An 18099-nucleotide genomic window follows, 5' to 3' on the forward strand; every position below is an offset into this window, starting at 1 on the left:
TGAATCAATCATTTTTTCTCTCTCATCTCTCCTTCTTAATCACTTTTTCTCTCACACATGTCTACTCAACTACAACAAAATATCAAATCATCTCAAACTCCCATACTCCAAAATTATTTCCAAAATATACAATCAAATAACCAAAAAAATTCTTAAACACTTTTCCCAAAAAAAATTTAAAAAATTTACCTCCCAAAATGAAACCAAACACACCCTTTGTTATTTATATTATTAATGGTAACATACACACATCGTGAGGTCTTTAGGCAACTGAACAAGCACTTGTTGGAGATTCAATATATATGAGCAATTCTCATGAAGGATTGGTAGCATGAGGAGAACAAACTGTTGTTGGGCCATCCTTTCTTTCTTGGCTCTCCTTTGCATTACCCATGTCTTGTATGCCACAGACACACTTACAGTTGGCCAGGTAATGCAAGATTGGGAATTCTTGGAGTCATCAGACAAGCGCTTTAAGTTGCTATTCTTTAGCCCAGAGGGATACTCGCGCTATTTGGGAATTCAATATATGCAGATGTTGAGCACGGTTGCAGGTAGAGTTCAAGGAAAGTTTGTTTGGGTTGCCAACCGTGGCAATCCATTAAGAGGAAATTTAAGCATCAGTCACAATGGGAACCTGGTGCTGACAGACTATAATGGGATCTCTATCACCATAAATGATGCACAACTTGCCTCGAGTGGTAACACAAGTGCAACTCTGCTCGATACTGGCAACTTGATTCTTACAGAAGGATCACGCATTGTGTGGCAGAGTTTTGATTATCCTTCTGATACCTGGCTACCCGGCATGAAATTAGGGTTGTTTAATGTGTCGAGCAGTGGACAACAACGAAACCAATATCTAACTTCATGGGTGAGTGAGCAACTTGCCACTCTTGGGGCTTTTACTTTAGGTGTGGATCCAAACAACACAAAGCAGCTAGTGATTTGGAAAAGAGGGGTTATTTACTGGCGTAGTGGAATCTGGAATGGGTACAACTTTAGTTTCTTTCCAGGTATCAGAAATTCTAATGAATTCAATTTTAGCTACTTCTCGAATGAGAACCATAGCTATTTTACTTTTAACAGGACTGATTATGATTCTGGTTCTTGGATTAGTATAGACTCATCTGGGGAAATTCAAATATATAAAATGGGCCAAAATTTTTTATTTGGTCCAACAAATTACTGTGATGATACCCAAGCGAAATACAGGACTAAGGGGTGTGTAGCGCCTGAGCCATCCAACTGCACGATTGGAGATGTGTTCAATCAGACAAGTGGATCAATGAGTATATGGAGGTCATTAGACAATTACAGCTTAGGTATTACTGACTGTGAGGATATTTGTAGAAGAGATTGTTCTTGTACTGCCTATGCTTCTACTCGGTCTGACGGCTCCGGGTGTCAGTTTTCTGATGGTTACAAGTCTACCAATTTGCAAGATATGTTTTACATTCGAACGAGCACCATGGCAAACAATGGTAATCTTTTTTATTTTTATTTATTTTTTAGATCAATTTGAGATGAGTAATGTTATGCCAAAAATGAAAAATAATAATAATAATTCAAACTTGGTTTAAGTACATGCATGCTTTCAAAACACAAATTGATGTGTCAATTGAAAAATGATACACAAAGTAACAATTTTTACAAACATTTTGGGAAATTTGACAAAGAGCCCCTCATATAACTCTTTTATGTTATGAGAAATAATTAGACATTTTTTAATGTATAAATTCTCTTTAAAACATATTTCTCATTCCATAAGGACGTGAGATCGGTACACTGAGTATCATTGGACAATTTTACCTTAACTTTATATTCTCATTGACTCCTTCACACAAAACCAAAGCACATAGATCTCTATCTCTGGAAGAACTCTCTCTCTCTCTCTCTCTCTCTCTCTCTCTCTCTCTCTCTCTACCTTCTTTTCTGCCAACTATGAAGTCACCACCATCAACCATAGTTCATGCAACAGATGAAGAGTGTGTAAATATTAAGTAAAATGACTCAAAAAGATGGTTATAAAACCATTTTCCCAACAATATGGCTACGGAGTTCTCACCCAAATGTCCCAATTTCTTTTACTAAATAATGTGTTGTGCAATTTATAATGCTTTGGTACTTGAAATAACAAAACCATTACAATAATTACATTATACGTGCTACATTCTTAGAAAAATAAATTAATAAAAATTATTTATTTGTACAATATTACTCATGTCAAATGCAAGTAAGGTACCACTTCATTTTGTAAATAAATCTTTTACAAATTTTAATTAAGCGTAGCATTTTGGTGCATTGTCAGTAATCCATGAATCAAAAAAAAAAAAAAATTTATTTGAATACGCAATAATACTTTATTTGTCTTTTTAATCACCTTTATTAATCACAGATGATCCAAATATTGCACCCTCTTACCCTCCAATGTACACGCCTCCGAAGCATCCACATAACTCCAAGAAGAGGTTATTGTGGTTCACCATCGTTGGTATAGTACCTTTTTTGGTAGTTTTGTTACTGTGCTATTTGTGGTGGAGAAATCGCCATAGAGGAGGTATTTATCTTTACCATTCTAGACTACTATATGACTACTATGCTACTCTCTAAATTTGATTTCTCTTTAATATCAGGAAATAATCGAAGAAGAAAAGACCAAATAAGGCGAGGTATATCAGGATTAAAAACAAGAACAATTATTGACAAAATTCGAAAAGTGAAAAAGGATCATGAGTTGCCATTGTTCACTCTTCATAGCATAGAAATTGCTACAGAATACTTCTCTGATGCAAATAAGATCGGGCAAGGTGGTTTTGGGCCTGTTTACAAGGCAATATATTATTTCCTTTTATAACTATGAAATCTTTATGCTTAACATTTTATCTTGCAATGTTTAAGGCTAAGATAAATTTTTTCATCCTAATTTCGGCATTCACACCATGTTACATTTGAAGTTTCCTTATGACTATTATTAAGATTATTTGCAATTAAAGAATCATTTGGTATTGCTTAATTCTCTCTATGTGTGTTTGTGTGACTATAGAGAAATATTATAAATAATTTGCATTCCCTATTTACATCCCACATCTCATACAAATTATAAAAATTTCAGGGTAAGTTAGTTAATGGGCAAGAAATTGCTGTGAAAAGACTTTCTAGAAGCTCCAATCAAGGATTAGAGGAGTTCGAGAATGAGGTCATATTGATATCAATGCTTCAACATCGTAACCTTGTTAGACTTTTGGGTTGTTGCACTGAAGGAGACGAGAGGATATTAATATATGAATACTTACCAAACGGCAGCCTAGATTCACTTCTTTTTGGTTTGTTTTTTCACTACCTTCAACTAATTTGTTGCACTTGTGATCTAATTCTTTTTTGAATCTTTTTTTTTTTTTTTCATGTATTTTGTTCAATTTTTGGGATAGATGTAACAAGGCAATCTTTACTGGATTGGAAAATGCGTGTTTGCATCATTGAAGGAATTGCTCAAGGACTTCAATACCTCCATAAGTACTCTAGATTAAGAATCATTCATAGAGATTTGAAAACTAGCAATATTTTATTGGATAGTGAGATGAATCCAAAAATATCTGACTTTGGCACAGCTAGAATTTTTGGAGATAATGAATCTCAAGCAAACACCAAAAGAATTGTTGGGACATAGTAAGTCAGCTAACTCTTCTGAATATGCTAAAATGAAAAATCATTCTATATACTTGTCGAACACTTCTTCATCTTCTTTTTCTCTCTATAACAATCTAATTTGTTGAAATGATGGAAACAGTGGTTACATGTCTCCCGAGTATGCCTTGGACGGTCTATTTTCCGTGAAGTCTGATGTTTTTAGCTTTGGGGTCATGATGCTAGAGATCATAAGTGGGAAGAAGAACACAGGTTTCTATCAACCCGACCGTGCTTTGAACTTGCTAGGATATGTAAGTGACTATAATTTGGTCCAATTGTGTTTATATTTTCTAGTGTCTATGTCCAAAGACTAACCTTTTATAACATTGTCAATGAACCATTTTAGGCATGGGACTTGTGGATAGATGGAAGGGGTTTGGAGATAATGGACCATGCATTAGTTGAAACATGTTCAACAAGTGAGGTTTTCCGATACATTCAAGTTGGTCTTCTATGTGTTCAAGAAAGTGCAGCAGATAGACCAACTATATCAGAAGTTCTGTCTATGCTTAGCAACGAAATGATTACTATACCTACTCTTAAGAAACCTGCTTTCTCCGCAATTGTTGGTATAAACGAGGCCAATGCACCTGAAATTCCAAGACCTTGCTCTATAAATAATGTCACAATTTCAGAAATAGATGGTCGGTAACAATTGTGCTTGCTGAATAGGTATTACCTTCTGAACAAAACTATCATTGTGAACTTTGACTGACCATGCTTTCCTTATATTCTCATAACTTGGCTCTAATAGTTGTTGAAGATGCAATGAGTTGAGTGAATAATGTCAGGGTTAATTTGTTACTTCTTATTATAGGTGAATTTTACAATCAACAGTGATTCATCCCACTAAAAATATCACCACTAATAGCACTAATGCATTAAAAAAGTAAAAAAAAAAAAAAAATACAACTCCAAGACCAAAACATCACATCATTAATGGCGGGACTCACTGCCACCTAATTAGTGGGAGCACTAATTACTGCTCCCAAGCATTTTTCTTTTACAATATGCACCTACTTTTTAGACGTGTACCATACACCTAGTTATGCTATTAGTGGTCATTAGTTATGACTTTAGTTGATTATGTCATATTGTGGCTTGAAATGGTTAAGTTTAGATTGCTGGTTTAGAAGTGGTAAAATGGATAAATGAAAGTCAAGGCCTATCTCCCATGAGCTCAACCTCCACCATTACTACTTCTCAACATAAAGAGAGTTCAAAATCTCAACCCCGACACACATCTCTTCAATTATATTCATAATCATGTCTACTAAAAGAGGGACCGACCTCATCATCGTAATTAGAGGACACCTTTGAACATTCACCTCTAATGTGACATTTTTCCTCTCAGTTATATGATCAATGGAGTCAATCGACTAAGGAGCAAGGCTAGGGCCACCCAAATGTTAAATCAAAATAAGTTATGAAATTGGTGGCTTTTCGTTTAATCCATAGTGATGTTTGATTACGACTCACGGTGATTTTTATTTTTTATTTTTATTATGAATCTAGTGGTGTTTGGTTATTCGTCACAACAATGTTAGTTATAAATCAAATTAATTGCTTAATTTTTTATGAACCAACGTAGTGAGCCACCCTATGTTATATTAGTGCTATATGCAAAACCAATTTGGATTCATCCCTAGGAAATTTGATCACCAGGAAATTTGATTCCGTTAATGTGATGACTATCTAAAAAACTGGTTGAGGTTAGTGTAGACACTACCATATTTTGACCGACCTTAAAAATTATGTAAATCATGATGACACAACTACTGTAATTCAAATACATAACCATCATGATAATAGGATAAGGTCTGTCCAATAAATGGTGGGCTTGTGTGCCGATAGAAAAAATGGCGAGTTTTTTTTTTGGTTAAACAAGTACTTCATTAATTAATAGAAATAAGCCTAGTATAGGATATGCCTCTGGCATGAAGTGTCAATTGATCACTAATATATAGAGGAGGATTGCTAAACTGATATAGTTCTATGGCCATGGTGTTGCCAAAATTGGCCAATATCTGCACATCGATTTGCTTCTCTATAGCAATGGTTACGTCTCGATCCTGGCTTCGCCAGCAAGTACCTGCAGTCAATGATGATATTGCTAAAGTCTAAGTCAGGTGGTAATTGGAGAGTCTAAAATGTTTTAAACCAGATTAGCATTCACTTCAACAATGATGTTGGGAGATTTCTCTGTACTGCTAGGTTCAGGCCATCTCTAACACTCTGTTTGGAATGAAGGGAGAGGAAATGAAGGGAAGAGTGTTAGTTGTGAGGGAAAGGAAAGGAATGAGAAGAAAATGGAGGAAAAGTCAACTTAATTAAGGAAAGGTATGCTTAATTAGAATTTTTAATATATTATTATGAGAAGCACTTCACTTTCCTTCTGTTTCCTCTCAATTTTAGTGGGGAAGTGAAGTGCTTAAAATACTTGTACTCGCTTCCTCTCATAATCCCTCCATGCACTTCCCTTTCCCTCTTTAAAAGAATCCAAATATGATTTTAACTAAGTTTATCCTTCTAAATCCTTCACTTTCCCTCCTGATGATGCGTGAAAGGGCTAAGGAAGGTGGTTTTGGTTGTGGTCAAGAAGGGCAACAAATGGAGGTGGCCTGTCGTTGGTGGGTTAGGAGAATGGAGACGGTGATGGTGAGTTGAGTCCACTCAATGGTTGGTTCAAAGTGAGTGAACTCTGTCATGAACAAGGATTTTAATGTTCGACATGCCCCCAAAAATTAGGCTTGTGCATTGCACATAACCATTTTCTATTGAAAAATTAAACAGTCGTTTTCAATTATTTTTAATTAGCAAAAATAAGACAATCATAACCAAATTTGTTACAATTGCATGATAGGAATCAAATTGAAAATCAAGTTAAACTACAGTAATGTTGAACTACTCCTAAAAACCAAGCATGTGCATTGCACATGACAATTTTTTATTAAAAAATTAAACCGTCTTTTTCAATTGTTTTTAATTGGCAAAAAAAAAAAAAAAAATTATAGTCAAATTGGCTACAACTGAATGATAGGGATCAAACTCAAATTCGAGTGAAACTGCAATGACCATTAATGAAATTTGTCCTAAATAGTTTGATTTTGCTATAATATTTTAACAATAATATAAACTCAAGGTTATCAATCCAGAATTTATCCAGAAAAAAGAATCAATGATTTAAATTTATTTTATTCATGAACTTCACATTTCATCAATTTAATTTTCACCACACAAACCTATTTAGGATAAATTATGAGCTGATAAGGGTAAGTTCATAACATTTTTGCTAATATTTACACAACCCCCCCAAAAAAAAAGCAGGAGAAAAAAATACTTTTTAAGTTTAATTTTTCTGTCCACTATTTGAAAGTTCTACGTCTGACTGGTTCTAAATCTGTTCATCATCATAAAGTAGGTTGTTGAAAAATGAAATTCTGTGTGGTCATATTGCAATCTAGAAACTGTGGCTCAAGTGGTTTGACAAATATTTTTTTAATAATATATATATATTTTTTTGGGTCTTTTTGTTCTGTTAGGAAAAAAAAAATATTTATTTTTAGGTCCTGCACGACTAGACAAATCTGAAATTAAAAATTATAATAATTTTAAAAGTTCATAAAAATAATTAAAAATAAAAATAAAAAACCATAAAAAGTTGACCTATTTTATTTAGATTTATTTTTTTTGTTGTTTTTTTTTTCTTTTAAATGTTTTGAATTTATTTATTTTTATTTTACATTTTAGATCCTTTATATCAAAGATAGATTTTATAAATTACTGAATTTATTTCACCGAAAAACTTAAAAAATAGCATATGAACTCATGCGACATACAGGGTAAATAAATAATTAAAAATAATTTTAAAATTAAATAATAACATAAATTTTACTTAAAAGGTATAGAAAAATAATTTAGAATGAATTAAATTTTAACCATTTTATTAGAATATATTACAGTTATTATGTTTATTCTAAGTTCCCAATAAGAAATCGGTGGTGTTACGTAAACTTATCAATTGGTATATCTATTAGTGTACCAACATATATTATAACATTGTCATTTTAAAATTATGACCCCACCTATTATATAAATTACAAATATCCAAAACTTCTAAAATTATGGCACATCATCCATTATATAACATTATTCATAAGAAATAGATGTCATAATTTAATTGATAAAGATGAAAAATATAGAATAAATTTAAAAAAAGTATTTGTGATAAAATAAAAAATAAATTTCGTTTAATAAATTTTTTAATTTTAGTTTATTCTATGTTAAAGTTTGTAATAAAACTTAAACATACCTTTTAGAAATAAAACAATGTATATATTTTGATAACATCGTTAAAATCGGTCAAGAGACTAACCAACTTACACAAAAATTAATTAATTAAAACTTTTAAATTTGTTTTTTATTTTAAAATTTAAACCGTTGTCAACTGAAACATGCACAATACTATAATATTAAATGTGAATATAGGATTACTTTATATAAGTGAAACAATTTATTTTTTCCTTTTTTTTTTCAACATGAGATTATGTAAGATAAAAATTAGCAATTGTTTGAGCGGAAAGTTTATTTCTAATTAAGCAATCAGTAGTTCAATCTTTAATTTATTTCGAATCAAACAAATCTAATTAACATATTTTGATAAAAACACAATTAAACCAGCGAACCAGTCAAACCGAAAATGATTCAGCCTAATTGGCTAGGTCAAAAGATCAACCAACTTACACAAAAATTAATTAATTAAAATCTTCAAATTTTATTTTAAAATTTAAACTATTTTAAACTAAAACATGCACAACACTACAATATTAAATGGGAATATAAAATTCGCTTTATATAAATGAAACAACTCACTTTTTCTTTTTTTTCCTAATCAGGGATTATAAAATAAATCATAAAGTAACTATAGTTTTATTTTTATATGATTAAATGGAAACTAGCCAATTGAGGTTTTTTTAAATTATTTAAAATTAAGAAAATCAGTATAAGAAATCACGGTTAAACCAGTATATCAATCAAACTGAAAACAGTTCGGCCTAATTGGGTAGGTCAAAAGACCAACCAACTTGTAAACTTTAATTAATTAAAACTTTTAAATATAATTTTATTTTTAAAATTTAAACCTTACAATAATATTAATGGGAATATAAGGTTCACTTTATATAAGTGAAGCAATTCACTTTTTCCTTATTTTTTTTGATGTGAGATTATAAAATAAAAGTAAACAATAGTTTAGGCGAGAAGTTTATTTCCAATCAAGCAATCTTGGTAATTCAATCTTTAATTAGATGAATCTTTATTTTATTTTGAATAAAACAAATCTAACCAATATATTTTGATAAAACTACTAAAATTGCCGTTAAACTATTGAATCACTCAAATCAGCCTAATCGGCCAGATCAAAAGAGAAACCAATTTACACAAAAATTAATTAATTAAAATTTTGAAATTTTAAACTATATTAAATTGAAACATGCACAACAGTAAAATATTAAATGGGAGTATAAGATTTACTTTGTATAAATGAAACACCTCACTTTAAACTATATTAAATGAAACATGCACACCAATATATTTTGATAAAACTACTAAAATTGCCCTTAAACTATTGAATCACTCAAATCAGCCTAATCGGCCAGATCAAAAGAGAAACTAATTTACACAAAAATTAATTAATTAATGAAAATTACCCAATAAATGTTTTTTTAATTATTTACAATTAAAAAAATTAATATGAAATATTAAAACTCTCATAAATCTTTTCACGAAAATCTCTTTTGTTTATATAATATATTAGCCTATCACTCGTGCTATGCACGAAATAATTATAGATATTTATATTTGTTTTAGATTTTTTTCAATATATAAATTATGTTTTTTAAGATTTTTTATAAAAATAATTTAACAATCTTATCACTAACCATACTGTATGGGAGAAGTTAAAAAGGGTACTGCAGTAACTATACACGGATTGTATCTATAATTATTTGTATGAGAAAATTTTAAATGTTGATAAGGAAATTTTGATCAAATCAATAAATATAAACATGTGGAAAGATATGTAGATTGAAAAAATTTAATAAATGCTGATCAGAAAATTTTAACTAAATTAATAAATGTTGAATTTTTTTTTAAAATAAAAAATTAAAAATTTAATCTTGAGTTAATATATAGTATAGATATAAATTACTTACTGCACAATGGGGGCAGTAGATCAGATTAACAAATCAGTAAAGAATCACTGCAAACTAAAGGATTGGACAGTGGAAACTTTTTTTACCAACCGATGAGAATTTAATCTTGGAAATAAAACGACACCGTTTTCACTTCTTCTTCTCCTTCCCAAACCCAGTCACCATTTTCACCATTTCTATAGCTCTCTCTCTCTCTCTCTCTCTCTACGTTAGAGACTGCTCTCTCACTCTATGCTCTGCTCTGCCTCTCTGTCTCCCTTTATCATGTGCCGACTTCAATTTGGTTCATTCAATTATCTTTTTCCCCTTTCCTTTTCATGCCCTAACCCCACGGCCGTCGACGAAACATCTCAGTGCCTTCACTTTGGCTCGTTGCATGCTCCACCGGTGAAATTGAAGGAACCTATCTTAAATTTAGACGTAAAGCTAGTACGTGCTTCTCTCTTTAACTACAAGTAATTGATTAACCTAATTGTAATCATATATTAATGCTAATTGTGGTTGAGGTGAAATGCATGAAGAACAAAAAGTTTAGTAGGTTTCATTGATTTGTAAGATGTTAAAGTGTTGTTTAAATTTAGTTGATGTGAGTTCAATATTGATGCTTTGAATAGAAATAACCCATGTACTAAAAGTATCTACTAATTTACGTGTTTGCAATTGGAAGAAACTGCACAAGTTGATCTAAGTCTGAATCCTTTCATGCTAAGTGTTTGTTAAAATGCATAGAAGAGAAATAATTATTGTTGTTTGATTCTTTTATATGAACTTGTTAGGTAATTGTGTTGTGCCCTTTAAGTGTCTGATGAAATGCTTATGACAATGTACATTGTTCGAATTGGATCATTATGTAATCTGTGTATACCTAAGATTTGGGGTAATTTTGTGTTAAAATGTTTCTTTACTTTCGCCACTCTAGCAATCCCCTAGCCTATTGGTTAAGAGTCTTTGTGCCTCATTAGGAGAGCCTTGTATAAGCTCAATTTTTATTATATTGTTTTCTATTTTGTAAAATTTTGATTTCATATGTGCATGTTAGTTGTGGTGGTGTGTTCATAACCAAAAAATGTGCTAAATTTATTCAATTTGTATCCAATTTAATATGGAGTTTTTGTCTTGAATTCATGACAATTGCCATGTGTTTCTTCCATCCTTTTAACTGACATGGTCTATGCATAGATATTGCCAAATTATTGGGCATTCTAACACTTGCACCCCACATAAACTACACTTACACCCCGCACAGTATACACTTGCACCCTGGACAGCATGCACTTGCACCCACTAAATTTTTTCCAATCTCTATTCCATTCACTATCCATCAAATCATTTCGTGCAAAACAACCATGTTTTTCAATTTTTTCACGTCCGATACTATAATGTCAATGTTGGACTTGTGTTTTCATTCCTCGCAACGTTTAAGTTTTATAAATTTTCAACGACAAATCAATCTTTTGATTGGTATATGGCTAATATGAAATTTTTTGCTTCACCAGATGATGAAGATATAACTAATTTATCAGTGAAAGCTAGTGATCCATTTCAGTTCCTATCAAAGATTCTGTCTAACGATAGAGTTAGTGATGACAAAAGAATTATTGGTTATATATTCCTCGGTATTGGATATCCTTTTTGTAAAATGGTGGGTTCATATGTGCATCTTTGTTGTGGCGATGTGTCCATAACTAAAAAAAGGACTCAGATTTATCCAATTTAATATGGAGTTTATGTTTTCAATTCATTAGAATTGCCATGTGTTTCTTCCATCCTCTTAATTGTCATGTCCTATACACACCCACGAAGTAGACATTGCCAATTATTTGGCATTCTAACACTTGCTCCCAGCACACACTACCCTTGCACCCCGCACAACATACACTTGCACTCCCTAGATTTTTTCTAATCTCTATTCCATTCACTATCTATCAAATCATTTCATGCAAAACAACCATGTTTTTCAAGTTTTTCATGTCCGCTACTATAATGTCAATGTTGGCCTTGTGTTTTCATTCCTCGTACATATATCCTTATTGGATGTCCATTTTGTAAAATGGTGAGTTCATATGTGCATCTTTGTTGTGATGGTGTGTTCATAACCAAAATGAGTCAAATTTATTCAATTTCTATCCAATTTAATATGGAATTTATGTTTTCAATTCATTACAATTGCCATGTGTTTATTCCATCCTCTTAATTGTCATGGTCTATGCATAGACATTGCCAAATTATTGGGCGTTCTAACACTTGCATCCCACACAGACTACACTTGCACCCAGCACATAATACACTTGCACCCCCTAAATTTTTTCAAATCTCCATTCCATTGACTTTCCATCCAAGCATTTCATTTAAAACAATCATGTTTTTCAATTTTTTTCATATTTGAACTACCATGTCAATGTTGGACTTGCATTTTACCCATTCATTCCTACATGTGCACTTGCATCCCACACAGATTACATTTGCACCCCATGAAATTTTTACCAATCTCTATCCCATTGACTTTCCGTCAACTTGTTTCGTTCAAAACAACCTATCCCTCTTACAGTATATTTTCACCTTTTATGGAAAATATTTGTGGCTCAAATAAGTTTATTTTCGTTGACTTGTAAAAAAAATTAATTTCTTTTTTGGTTAAACTTTCATGTCCATCATTCAAACGCCAGAAAAATACAAAAAGAAAAAAAAAAAAAATGTCTCTCTAAAACAAATGGACCGTTGAATCATTGAATGTGTTGCTTTAAATGCATAAGAAATAGCTAAAAGAGAGAGAGGAGAAATGTTTGCAATTTTACCCACATTCTTTAAAATGTTGCTTCCCTTATTTTTCTCATATTTTACCTCTCGAGACCAAATGAATCCTTGATACTTCAACTTGAAAACTATTCAAGTATGTTGTTGAGACATTGGACAATGCAGAGAGCTTGAAATTGTAGTATCGTTCGCTTGCTAAGGTTTCAGATAATCAATCTTCAAAGCTATCCGCACTTACCAATATGACGCTGAACTGGCTTTGGAGTTGCAGTGAACAAGATGAGTCAAAGTTAGGTAGCTATAATTTGTTGCGGTTATGTGACTTTGCATATAGAGTTAATCTAACTTTACTGGTCATGAAGCTTTCTTGTAATATTTCTGTTGTATTCCTCACATTTAGGCTTTCTAAAATGTAGAAGTTGTATGTGATTTGATTTGAGAAACCCTAGAATAAGACTTGAGATACAAGATATGAATTATGTAATCAATTTTGTTTGTAATATCTGAGCAAGATCTTTGTGTTGATCTTTTTTTATTGCTTTGTTGCAGTGCATTTCAATGTGCTCAACCTATTCAAATTTAAAACTAGCTATAATCTTGTTAGTCCTAAGTCTTGGTTTTTATGATGTCTATTAATTGTGTTTTATTGTTATATTTGCCTAACGTTATTTGACACAAAATTAGTATGATGTATATGATAAACATGCACTTTAAATTGCTAATATCCTTTGATTTTAACTATATAATGACTTTATGTTGTATAGGGTTTTAATAAATGTTTATCATTTGTATATCATGAGTATTTCATTAGATAAGAGTTTATGAGTTGTGTGTATTTTACTCTCTAATGATTTATATTCAAAACTCCAAGAATAATTCATTTGATATTTGTTTTATGCTCTAATGATCTTTATCTATTGATATTTGGAGTTCATCTTGTGTTTTGATTGAAGCTTGAAAGGTTTAGAAATGTTTTGGAAATATTTTTCTTAATGAAGGATCGACACTGCGAAGAACAAGGGTTGACACTCTCTGCTAGGGTCGACACCAGGAGGAGCTAGGGTCGACACTAGAAAATAGATTCAAAGGAGAAAAATAGAATTTCAGTTAGGGTCAACACCTTGGTTTAGAAATTCAAAATTCTGCACGTGATTTAAACATTTCCAACAATCATTTTTCCACTCCAACGGCTGTTTTTGCCCTCCAACAGTTATATGAAGATAAGGGACTATAAATACAAGATCAACACTCATTTACAAAGAGGGGAGGGGGACAAGAGGTGATCAAAAGAGAAGAAATAATATAAGAAATTTGTGCTTAAACTTTCATATTTCGTTTGTGAACTTTATTGTTTTGAGTCCAACTTATTAGGAGTTTAATGTACTAAATGCTTTAAGCATTTTTCTCCACAAATCATCTGTATAGGATTGTTATACCCATAGGCCTGATTGTGAGTGTTTGAGAAAGAAATACTTAGGCCCCGTTTGTTTTCAGAGGTAGGATGGAGGGGATTCATAGTGAGAGGATTAAGTAAAATTATGTTTGTTTTGATTATAGTTGTTAGTGTAGAAATTGTTAAATTATTTTTATATAAAATAATAAAACAAATAAAAAATATAAAAAATTAAACATTAATATTTATAAAAAAAATTCCCAATATATAAAAAATAAAAAAATTTCTAATCCCCTCATTATTTTTCTAATACCATCTCCACCTCCTCCATCTCAATCCTCCTTCCAACCTCCATCCATATCCCCTCCTCCATCCTAATCCCCTCCCCAACTCTACAAACAAACACAACACTAAATAACCCTACCTCTATCCTAATTCCCTCCCATCTATTTAATCCCAAAACAAACGGGGCCTTAAGGATTTTTGTAACACCAAAACATGGGCTGTTTTGGTGGGCTTGTCTTTTGGAATTTTTGGAACAAAATCCTTGTTGTAAAGGTATTGCAAGTACCCGACAAACTTGGTGCAAAGTTATTTGAAGAATAGTGAAAATACTTGAGGTGGAGCCTTGAAGAGTAGACGTAGGCTTGGGTTGAAGCCAAACCACTATAAATCTTGAGTTCTCTCTCTCTCTCTCTCTCTCTCTCTCTCTCTCTCTCTCTCTCTCTCTCTCTCTCTCTCTCTCTCTCTCTCTCTCTCTCGCGTATTGCTTTGTTATAGCTCTTACTTGATTTGTTACACACACATTAGTGATTATTTTGTATATCTTTTAATATATTATTTGTGTTGTGCATATTATTTTTATTGGATTAATTATTTAAGTTTTTATTTATCGACCAAATTCACCCCTTTTTTGGGTTGCTCACCTGGAGTAACAAATCTCATGAGAACAATGATATTTATGCTTCACTTTTTCCTAATTTCATTTGAATTTGGGTAATCTTGTTGACTTATGTGGCATTTTGGTTTTGAAATTGAAGTTAAAGACAGATGGTGGTTATTTTATTCAGCAAAAGGTTATATACAAAGTGATCTTTTTTTTCTTTTCTTTTCTTTTTTTTTTTTTTTGATAACAACAACGCCATCTTATTATGAGATAGAATCATCTAATGCTATTCAAAACTACATAGAATCACACTAATTTCTCTATAATCTGTTTGGATTGAGTGATTTGAAGAGAAAATAAAACGTAAAAAATGCATTTCTTATAGTTCATACCACTTGTTGGGAAAAATAGGATGAAAAATGGAAAGAAATTAAAAGAAACCAATTTTTCTTAAAATTTTTATTTAAATCTCTAAAAGTGAAGAGAGAGAGAGAGAGAGAGAGAGAGAAAGAGAGAAGGAGAGGGAGAAATCAACAGATTAATATTTTTTATAATACCAACACTACTCTTTAGATATAGAAGAAATAAAATAAAAAGGCACCTTATTTGGATAATATAATATGAACCACTATAACGATTTTAGTTTAGATACGACCCATTTCTTGCTTTGAATCAGAGAATCAATGTCCGTAGCTTTTGTTCATTTCATTTTCATCTTGTTACTAGTTGAGTTTGGTTATTTGGGAGTTCTGATTCCATTTGAAACTAGTTTCGAAGTTAGTTTTTCAAAGAGTTGTTACCTAGATTTTTGCCTGTCCGCTCAAGTGGTCTTTCTTGCGCTCGAGCGGTCTTTTACAGTCTGCAAAACTATTGGAAGTGTGATATCTTCGCTCAAACAGTTCTTCTTGCGCTCGAGCGGTCTTTTGCAGGTTTGAACTTCTAAAAGGGGGTCATTGTGCACTCGAGCGATTGTTTTGGTCGCTCGAGCGGTGTCACTTATTGTGTCTGACGCTCAAGCGGTGTTTTGACCGCTCGAGCGGTCTCTGCATATATCAGTCCGAGAAAAACCTATTTTGAGTCACTTTTTCATTTCTCTCTCTCTAAACATTTCAAAACCCTAAGATCTTCACTCTCTCTAATTCTTTTATTCTAGCTCCAAATACTCCCAATCTGTTAGTTTCTTTACCCTAGCCCTTCGGAGAAAAAGGTTTAGCATGTCGAAGGCTTCGCTATAATCAAACGAGTTATTGTTTTCGGCTCCGCAAAGTTCTACCTTTTTCTCTCTCTTATCTTCTACTTTGAAGTAGGGATTTCTTTAACCTTTAATATGGGTCTTAACTTTAGTTATTTGCTCTTTGAAATGGGTTAGTGATTTGGGGGGTTTTTAGTTGAATCTAGGGTTCGGTTTTGGAAAGTAAAAGATAAGTTTTTCAAATAAATGCTTGAGAATGTTGTAGAAAGGTATTTATTGTTGGGTTGTGTTGAAATTTTGGAAAGTTACTCTTTAAATGAGATGTTAAAGAACAAAAGAGATTTTATTTGAAAATCATTGATATTTTATTTATGAAAATAAAGGAAAGGATATTAGGTTTTGAAAAGATATGAGAATGTATCTGTTGATGATGAGATTGGAGTCGGATATTTATTATCGCTCCTATTTTGAATTTATGAAATTTTATTTATTGTTGGACAAATTATCTGTTGAGTAGAAATATCTGTTTTGGGCTATCGATGGAGGATAGTCTTGATTGTTATAAAAATTGCATGGGGATTAGGTTAAACAGAAACTAATTTCTCATATACTGTGCATCGAGCATCATTTCATACTTGAACATTGAAAATGTATTTGTTTTTGAAAAAAATGGATATATACCTTAGTGAATCTAGTTAAGGGGTGTGGTTGTGGTTTACATTGTTGGCGTATGTGTCCTTGGTAAAAGTCCAGAAACCCGCGCGGTTAGGTGTCGATCCTTCCGGTTAGTATTAGTAAAATGGCATTGATAGCGCTTGTATAACCTACTAGCAGACACGTACCTAGAGATTCCCAGCGTTTGGTATCCACTGCTCTGTTTTTTGTATAAAAGGGATATTTTCATGAATTGATTTGTAATCTGGCATTCCATTGTTTTGAGATGGAAATGAGGAATGTTTGACAAATGGCATGTATACGTATTCGCCTTAAAACTTTATTAAGATTTATATATTGTATTAAAGTATCTTTACTGGACTTTGGTTCACCCTATATGAAAAACAACTTTCAGGTGCTGATGATATGCCTTCACCAAGGACATAGCTTGGGAGGACTTGGAACCAAAGGCTTCATTTTGTTTACTTGTTGTAATTAATTTTGTATAAGCCTTGGGCATTACTTGTATTAAGTTCAACTCATTTTATTGTACCCAAGTATCGACTTGGAAAGATGTAGCCACTAAGGCATATAATTATTTGGTTTTACTTTTATTTAAATAATGTATCCATGTCATATGCTATAGATTCAAAATCTAGGATTTATGAATGTATATCACATATGTCATCTTTTGGTCAAAATCCATGTCATATGCTATAGATTCATAATTTAGGATTTATGAATGTATATCACATATGTCATCTTCTATATTGACCAAAGTTATAAATGGAATAGAAGATGTGATGTTGTTGATCATTTGTAAGTAATGTTATGAGACGGGTTATTGTTATTTATTTTGGGGTATTACAACTTGGTATTAGAGCTACCAGGTTTGAATACTTTGGGATTGTGGGATGTAGTTTTTACCACAATGGGTTGTCTTGTTTGATGATATTAGAAATAGACCTTGTATGCTATGTGATAACATGCTTATGTGACTAAATGAGTATGAGATTTATTTTCTTAGATATTGATTGAGTCTATGAGTTTCTAGAAGTCCTGTTAGAAAAGTACTTGATCACTGCTATTTCTAACTGAAACTCTAGCAATGTCGTGGGACGGTCACTATCCAGAAAGGAAGTCCGTTTGTGTTTATGTGATTAGATGCTTATGTGGAGTGAATTAATTGTTGTCCATCGTATTAGGACGTGAGTGAATTAGCTTCAGTACATTTGTAAATGTGCTAATCTATAAAACCTTTATTAGGATGTCAGGACGTAGACATGGTGGTGGTAGGCGTGGTAGGCCTAGGCGGCAG

General features: G+C 32.1%; 1 protein-coding gene and 1 long non-coding RNA gene across 2 annotated transcripts; both read left to right on the forward strand.

The window, feature by feature from the left end:
- Positions 1-233: 233 nt before the first annotated feature.
- On the forward strand, positions 234-4499 carry LOC114283602 (G-type lectin S-receptor-like serine/threonine-protein kinase At1g67520). The gene is made up of 7 exons (XM_028226460.2): positions 234-1484; positions 2399-2560; positions 2637-2833; positions 3116-3326; positions 3432-3669; positions 3791-3941; positions 4037-4499. The coding sequence occupies exons 1-7, from the start codon at positions 332-334 to the stop codon at positions 4340-4342; spliced, it is 2418 nt and encodes an 805-aa protein (XP_028082261.1). The 5' UTR covers positions 234-331; the 3' UTR covers positions 4343-4499.
- Positions 4500-9919: 5420 nt separating this feature from the next.
- On the forward strand, positions 9920-13188 carry LOC145806406 (uncharacterized). Its single transcript, XR_014349487.1, has 2 exons — positions 9920-10331; positions 11399-13188. It is a non-coding gene; the product is annotated as an uncharacterized LOC145806406 (long non-coding RNA).
- Positions 13189-18099: the final 4911 nt, after the last annotated feature.

Source organism: Camellia sinensis, chromosome 13, assembly GCF_055761805.1.
Source record: "Camellia sinensis isolate YWXY chromosome 13, ASM5576180v1, whole genome shotgun sequence".
NCBI classification, from domain to species: Eukaryota; Viridiplantae; Streptophyta; class Magnoliopsida; order Ericales; family Theaceae; genus Camellia; species Camellia sinensis.

Excerpts from the sequence above, each read along its gene's own strand:
- LOC114283602 (XM_028226460.2), top strand. The coding sequence starts at position 332 with ATGAGGAGAACAAACTGTTGTTGGGCCATCCTTTCTTTCTTGGCTCTC. Across the intron at positions 2,561-2,636 it reads GAGAAATCGCCATAGAGGAG|GAAATAATCGAAGAAGAAAA; the intron begins GTATTTATCTTT and ends CTTTAATATCAG. Across the intron at positions 3,942-4,036 it reads CTTTGAACTTGCTAGGATAT|GCATGGGACTTGTGGATAGA; the intron begins GTAAGTGACTAT and ends GAACCATTTTAG.